The 7,986-nt window shown below is 42.4% G+C and overlaps 1 protein-coding gene across 1 annotated transcript; it reads right to left on the bottom strand.

Moving 5' to 3' along the window:
* Positions 1–222: 222 nt before the first annotated feature.
* LOC311111074 (acyl-CoA desaturase-like) lies at positions 223–6,875 on the bottom strand. The gene is made up of 6 exons (XM_084189070.1): positions 6,733–6,875; positions 6,194–6,453; positions 5,179–5,309; positions 2,462–2,667; positions 1,447–1,679; positions 223–975 (listed from the first exon to the last, which is right to left on the bottom strand). Exons 2-6 carry the CDS (start codon positions 6,423–6,425, stop codon positions 770–772), a joined length of 1,008 nt encoding a protein of 335 aa, XP_084045196.1. The 5' UTR covers positions 6,426–6,453; positions 6,733–6,875; the 3' UTR covers positions 223–769.
* Between the last annotated feature and the right edge of the window lie 1,111 nt (positions 6,876–7,986).

Raw genomic sequence — 7,986 nt, 5'->3', positions numbered from 1 at the left:
GAGCAAGCATTTTTGTTTGAAGTGGTTTTTTTTCTCCAATTTATGCTTTGGCCACAAATACGAGTATAGGACGAGTTCGCAAGATTATTTGGGTATGAGTTAACAGAATATGAACTTTTAAAAGTTTGATTTTCACTGGACAGTTACTTTAAAAATAGAAAAGTATCTGTTTTGGTCACATGACCCACATTACATGAAATCTACGGACAAAACTGACAGCTTCACTTCAAGATGTAGATTTAAAAAAGGTGTCACAACAACAGTTTAAAATGTCATTTCAGCTTCCGTATTTTTCAAATCTCTCCTTTAATACTTTGACTGCAGTTTAAGAAACTCTTGATTGATTGCCTATGCAACATCAAAATGTACCACTGCAGCAGAAAAAAAGCATTCGCAGCTCAGGAATACCTCATCCGGCCTACTGAGGGAGACTTGACCAATGGCAGCATTCAGCTTTGGCAACAGACATATTTGGACCATTCCACACAACAGACTAGTGGCTGCAGCGAAGATGAAATGAAACAGTAAAAACATAACAAGGTGATCAAAGTCCCTTTTTCAAAAGCTAACATTCATCTTTAAGAACTCTTTAGGAAATGTATAGCTCACAAAAGGGGAGAAGAGTGACGCCGTGATTGTAGCTACAAGATAGAGAAGTGCCTCTCAAAATTACACTGCAAACTAAACTTTTGTCGGTTTTATATATATCTATATATTTTTTTTACATTGGTTTTGTTTTGGAGCTTTTTTGAGATTGGGGGAAAACCTCCTAGCCACTCCGGTTGCGGGTGCTTCCATCCCCAGTGCGCTGGGCCCGGGCCAGGACTATTTCAGGGGACACTCTCTTGCAGTCCTTTGCCAGGCCGAGGAAACACATCAAGTCGATGAAACAGGTGGTCAGGTTCAGCTTACAGCCAAACTCACTTGTTGCGTAATCATAAGGGAAGGTGTGGTGATAGTTATGGAACCCTTCGCCTGAAAGTGACAGGAAACCGTCGTTAGGGTAACGGGTGACCATCATTTACACATAATAAATATATTCAAGATATCTTGTAAGATGTGAACGCCCACACATGGTTTGAGAAGAGCTACTATACACATATTATTTTCTGTCGAGCACAGAGTTGGGAACTGAAACCTAAAATTCATGGTCCGCATGAACTTGCTCTTCTCTACAATGATTGCATAACCAATCCCCTTTTGATCTCTTCCCCCAAACAGGTGCAATCAAAGCAAACGGACACCATGTAAAACATATTAAACATGTGCAGCATCACTCAGGAAGGTAATTACAAGCACAGAAGGCAAAGCTTGTTATGTAATGCTACTGTTCTGCGATAACTGTGGAGTATAGAGTCATTTTACGATATAATTAAATGTTATAAAAAGGGGGCAACTTAATGACGTTTTAAGATCTTTTAAAATGGCAAGAGGTAGGTAACATACCTATGGCACTAAGGGTGACAAACTTGTTCTCTCTGGGGTTGATGTTGGCGTCGTAGGGCCGGTTGCCCCACATGTGGGCAGCACTGTTGACCAGCCAGGTAGCGTTCAGTACCAGGGTGTACCTCAGCAGGCCTGGCACAAAGTAGCCCAGCCACAGGCTCTCTCCCCACAGGCACCAAGGAACAAACATGGGGACTGCGAAACACATCAGCAGCACTGACATCTTGTAATACCTGTGGATAAAAAAAAAAACAATAGTACAGAGACATATCCTCCATGACATGTTGTAATACCTGTGGAGAAGACAAGAGAACAGACATATCCTCCATGACATGTTGTAATACCTGTGGAGAAGACAAGAGAACAGACATATCCTCCATGACATGTTGTAATACCTGTGGAGAAGACAAGAGAACAGACATATCCTCCATGATATGTTATAATACCTGTGGAGAAGACAATAGAACAGACATATCCTCCATGATATGTTGTAATACCTGTGGAGAAGACAAGAGAACAGACATATCCTCCATGACATGTTGAAATACCTGTGGAGAAGACAAGAGAACAGACATATCCTCCATGACATGTTGTAATACCTGTGGAGAAGACAAGAGAACAGACATATCCTCCATGATATGTTGAAATACCCATCATATGGAGGCAGCACAGAAGATAAAGGTCTATTCAAACTGTCAGTTTAAGAGACCCATCTGTACAGCTCCCAACACAGCAACACGGTCTCGGCTGGCAGGCTCTTCTTTGACAGATTATCACATTATTCAGTTACAAATACATAACATGCCATGAGGTTATGGATGTTCCTGATCTTCATTAAAAAACTAGGAATTACCATTGTTAAGAAGCTTCTCAAACCTTATGAGCCATATTGATGATCTAACTATGACTAAGCTAGGTTTAGTGCCATCACAGAGTATGGAGTGAACAGAAATATTTATGGAAGAGAAAATGCAACCAATACTGTATGAATTGATCATCAGGAAGGAATACATACTTCCTCTGGAACATGACAACTTTGTCGGCCTTCAAGTCACTGAGCTCCAGCTTCTTCCCTTTCTCAATGACGTCTGGGTGTTTACGCACCAGGAGCCAACCGATGTGGGAGAAGAAGAACCCTCGGATGGCGTTGTGGGGGTCGGCATCGGTCTCTGAAAACTTGTGGTGAACTCTGTGGTCCCGAGCCCATTCAAAGATGTCATTCTGTAATGGGGACACAAAGACTAAGATTTATACACAGAAATAGAATCCATAGAATGGGCCTCCCCATTCAAGTCAATGATGGCATAATGGGTGGACTGGCAGCCATTTTGAGTGTACCCATGCCTAGGTCGTTAATATACAGCCATTTTGAGTGTACCCATGCCTAGGTCGTTAATATACAGGTCAAGACAGCGGAATAATTCCATGCGGAGCATTCGAAAAGAAACAAATTGATTGGACCAACGCCGTTGCTGATTCTACAGGATTAGCATTGAAAACGTGACCAGCGGTCGGAACGCCAACTAATAAAGTGGATGTAGATCATTTGGAAAACGTTGAAATGACCAGAATGACAGTACAACAGTTATTCTATGTGCTTACTGAGTAGTTAGCTGAAATTAACTACGATTTTGTTTATTTTCCACTTTCATGGCGAACTTTCAGTACTGCTAACATTCCCTTCCAGTCATTTTTACTCACTAATCCTGTAGAATCAGCAACGGCGCTAGTCCAATGAATTTGTTTCTTTTCAAACGCTTCTGCATGGAATTATTACGTTGGCATAAACTTTGTTATCTTCTAACTAGACGCATGCCAGGAAATAAAAGCAGGAAGTGTAGCCTTCAGTCTTTGCTGTGTTGTCAACTCAAATGACATTACAGAAAATACATCCCATTGCATGAGCCATATACAGTGAGGGGGAAAAAAGTATTTGATCCCCTGCTGATTTTGTACGTTTGCCCACTGACTAAGACATGATCAGTCTATAATTTTAATGGTAGGTTTATTTGAACAGTGAGAGACAGAATAACAACAAAAAAATCCAGAAAAACACATGTCAGAAATGTTATGAATTGATTTGCATTTTAATGAGGGAAATAAGTATTTGACCCCTCTGCAAAACATGACTTAGTACTGGGTGGCAAAACCCTTGTCGGCAATCACAGAGGTCAGACGTTTCATGTAGTTGGCCACCAGGTTTGCACACATCTCAGGAGGGATTTTGTCCCACTCCTCTTTGCAGATCTACTCCAAGTCATTAAGGTTTTGAGGTTGACGTTTGGCAACTCGAACCTTCAGCTCCCTCCACAGATTTTCTATGGGATTAAGGTCTGGAGACTGGCTAGGCCACTCCAGGACCTTAATGTGCTTCTTCTTGAGCCACTCCTTTGTTGCCTTGGCCATGTGTTTTGGGTCATTGTCATGCTGGAAAACCCATCCACGACCCATTTTCAATGCCCTGGCTTAGGGAAGGTGGTTCTCACCCAAGATTTGACAGTACATGGCCCTGTCCATCGTCCCTTTGATGCGGTGAAGTTGTCCTGTCCCCTTAGCAGAAAAACACCCCCAAAGCATAATGTTTCCACCTCCATGTTTGACGGTGGGGATGGTGTTCTTGGGGTCATAGGCAGCATTCCTCCTCCTCCAAACACGGCGAGTTGAGTTGATGCCAAAGAGCTCCATTTTGGTCTCATCTGACCACAACACTTTCACCCAGTTCTCTGAATCATTCAGATGTTCATTGGCAAACTTCAGACGGGCATGTATATGTGCTTTTTTGAGCAGGGGGACCTTGCGGGCACTGCAGGATTTCAGTCCTTCACAGCGTAGTGTGCTACCAATTGTTTTCTTGGTGACTATGGTCCCAGCTGCCTTGAGATCCTCCCATGTAGTTCTGGGCTGATTCCTTGCCGTTCTCATGATCATTGCAACTCCACGAGGTGAGATCTTGCATGGAGCCCCAGGCCGAGGGAGATTGACAGTTATTTTGTGTTTCTTCCATTTGCGAATAATCACACCAACTGTTTTCACCTTCTCACCAAGCTGCTTGGCGATGGTCTTGTAGCCTATTCCAGCCTTGTGTAGGTCTACAATCTTGTCCCTGACATCCTTGGAGAGCTCTTTGGTCTTGGCCATGGTGGAGAGTTTGGAATCTGATTGATTGATTGCTTCTGTGGACAGGTGTCTTTTATACAGGTAACAAGCTGAGATTAGGAGCACTCCCTTTAAGAGTGTGCTCCTAATCTCAGCTCGTTACCTGTATAAAAGACACCTGGGAGCCAGAAATCTTTCTGATTGAGAGGGGGTCAAATACTTATTTCCCTCATTAAAATGCAAATGAATTTATAACATTTTTAACATGCGTTTTTCTGGATTTTTTTGTTGTTATTCTGTCTCTCACTGTTCAAATAAACCTACCATTAAAATTATAGACTGATCATTTCTTTGTCAGTGGGCAAACGTACAAAATCAGCAGGGGATCAAATACTTTTTTCCCATCACTGTAAGTTAGCATAATTTGAATGAACATTCTACATTACAGCCTGATCTCGCGATAGCTCACATTCTGAGCGCATGCAGCCGTCTGCTTGACCAGGCTAACAGAATGATACTTTGGGGAAAGTTTGTTCATCATATCAAACGAAGACGTTTTGTGTGTATACCGATACTATCTGTCATCTGATGTTTAACCCGGTTAAATAAAAGTGAAGTGGGAAAGACATGTTTTACCTGAAAGGCCATGGAGTTGGCAGTGGCGAGAAAGATTCTGAGAGGTAACGAGGCCTTGTAGGACCTGTGGCTCCATAGCCGGTGAGCCCCAGCAGTCACTCCTAAAGCGCTTATTAAAAAGCAAAACACAGCTGTGTGGAGAGAGAGAGAGAGGGAGAGAGACAGAGAGAGAGAGAGAGAGAGAGAGAGAGAGAGAGAGAGAGAGAGAGGGAGAGAGACAGAGAGAGAGAGAGAGAGAGAGAGAGAGAGAGAGAGAGAGAGAGAGAGAGAGAGAGGGAGAGAGACAGAGAGAGAGAGAGAGAGAGAGAGGGGGAGAGAGAGAGAGGGGGGGAGAGAGAGAGAGAGAGAGAGAGAGAGAGAGAGAGAGAGAGAGAGAGAGAGAGAGAGCGAGAGAGCGAGAGAGCGAGAGAGAGAGATAGAGATAGAGGAACAACATCTATTTAATGGCCAGATGACGACAACTGCTCCTCATTCATGTTCCATGAACATGCAGAGCATCAGGTGGCAGAGATCAAGAATGGATCCTGTACTTTTTGTTTTTCCTAAAACATTCATTCATATGTTTGCCATCTAATCATGTAAAAAGGTATGTTATTCCATAACAGTGTATAAACTAGTGATAGTGAATAATAATCTACACAGTGAAATAGATTAGTAGGGTCACCTACTATAATGTCTCTTTTCCATAGAATCATTCATTTGGGGCTCATCTCCGGGATAAAATAATCCGATTTGGTTAGGACTTTTTCATGAATGCATAATAACCATTGTTTCTAGAACGTTCTACATGTCTGGTTATTAACAGTATTACAGTTGCAGAGAAATGAAAACCATCCGTATTCACCAGCAGGGGAGAAAGAAAGAGTCAGGGAGCTTTGCGCTACGCAGCACTGAAGCCTGGCGAATCCAGCTGTGCGACCAATCCGATGTGCAAATTAACTACGCCATAAAAACAATTTCAATGTCAAACCGAGTTCATTTGAAATAACAAGTGGGTTAGGTATATCATACTTACACCAAGCCCAGGTCAAAACATGAGCAGATGGGACGAGGGAGATGCCGTACACGGCTGCAATGTGCAATAAAGTCATCAATGTGATATTTTTCCACACGATTTTCATTGGAGGTTTGGGACCTTCTTTCTCTTTGTACGTTTCATCAAACACATCATCCCTTCTTGTCGCCGATTCTGCGAGCACATCACGGTTCCTGTGTCTCCCCGGACCCTCTACCTTCGCGTCAGTCATCCTCACCGTTATTTTGTTGTTGAATGAACTGGCAACGAATGCAGACATTTTGTTACCTTCAAAATATGTGACAACACAACAGGCATACACAGTAGTGACATGAATGTGAATTAAATGTATTGTTTCTGCAGAAACTGACATGTTTAGCTAATGTCACTCGAAATCGTGGTTAACGTTGCCGGATGATGACAAACCCTGTCTGTTGCTGGATGATGCTGAACACTGGCATCGCGACACCGTGTACGTTAGCTAGCTAATGTTGGATGAAAACTCCCCCGTATTATATGAAATAAAAGATCAAACGTACCTTATGAAGGTGACTTCTGTAGATTGATGCGAACAAATATGACAGAATCAAGCTTCAAATGGTGTTATACGGCACTGAATTCAAAATAATATCGGTCACTGTGATGATCTGACTTCCACAGTGTTGCTGATGCCGTTTTCCTCACCAGGTGCTCCGGTTTTGGACAAGATATTTGCGAGACTGTAATTGGACAAGCTGGGTTTGACACCACCTTTCTCGCGACATGTCATTGGTTGGCCTTTTATCTCCTGTTCACGTTGTTGTAAGAACTTGTTATAGAATATTTTCATAATTTACATAATAATGTACTACAGTCTGGTTTTCATGTCTAGGACTACGGTACCGTTCTTGGTTATTACACCGTCCCCCCCCCCCTCATATGTGTCAGCATACTGAATTGTAATTGGATTCATTATACTGTCATATCATACTGTGCTATGATTGGTTAAGACCACCCAGGTGGTGAGGTCATTCTAAAGATGATCATGGCCAGAGACACATGGACATGCAAGTTATAGCTAGTTAATAAAGAGCTAGGTTTATAAATATCCTGTCGTCCTGCATTTTATTATTTTGTACAAAGCATACAAAACAAGACACAGTCTGGTTTTCATGTCTAGGACTACGGTACCGTTCTTGGTTATTACACCGTTTCCCCCCCCCCCCTCAAAAGGTAAAATATTGGATGGAGAAAGTGTAGGCCTACTTTAGTCACAACTCAATAATACATTTTGATCAATAATCATCTATTATGCAGGTTTATACAAATAGTTTATATGTTTGATTGGATTGAATTGGCACTCTAGAAATTGAATGCATTACTGACAATACCAGTAGCCTATACAAAAAACCTATTATAAGAACCAAAAGGTTGATTTAGAACATCAGTGACAGAAATAGCCCATTGTAACTCTGTCAGCATGATGGGACTATCTTCAGCCATTAGATTTCCTATTTTTAGTCGTTTAGCAGATGCTCTTATCCAGACCGACTTACAGTTAGTGAGTACATACATTTTTCATACTGGCCCCCCCATGGGAATCGAACCCACAACCCTGGCGTTGCAAGCGCCATGCTCTACCAACTGAGCTACAGGAGGCTTAGATAGTAGGTAGGCTACAGTCATTCCAACCCTCTCTCAGCTCCAGCTATGCCAAGTGCTTCCCACACCTATATGATGCATTCCACAGCATGCCTCAGAATGTCACACCACCTTTACAGTGGCTTCAGTGGTGCTTGTTTCAGCGGCTCTTA

This window comes from Coregonus lavaretus (assembly GCF_964263955.1).
Source record: "Coregonus lavaretus genome assembly, contig: SUPER_36_unloc_1, whole genome shotgun sequence".
Classification (NCBI taxonomy): domain Eukaryota; kingdom Metazoa; phylum Chordata; class Actinopteri; order Salmoniformes; family Salmonidae; genus Coregonus; species Coregonus lavaretus.
The sequence above is the reverse complement of the archived record's forward strand: the minus strand, read 5'-3'. Positions and strand labels throughout refer to the sequence as shown.

Excerpts from the sequence above, each read along its gene's own strand:
- LOC311111074 (XM_084189070.1), bottom strand. The coding sequence starts at position 6,425 with ATGACTGACGCGAAGGTAGAGGGTCCGGGGAGACACAGGAACCGTGAT. Across the intron at positions 2,668-5,178 it reads CCAACTCCATGGCCTTTCAG|AATGACATCTTTGAATGGGC; the intron begins GTAAAACATGTC and ends TCCCCATTACAG. Across the intron at positions 1,680-2,461 it reads GTTGTCATGTTCCAGAGGAA|GTATTACAAGATGTCAGTGC; the intron begins GTATGTATTCCT and ends TTTTATCCACAG.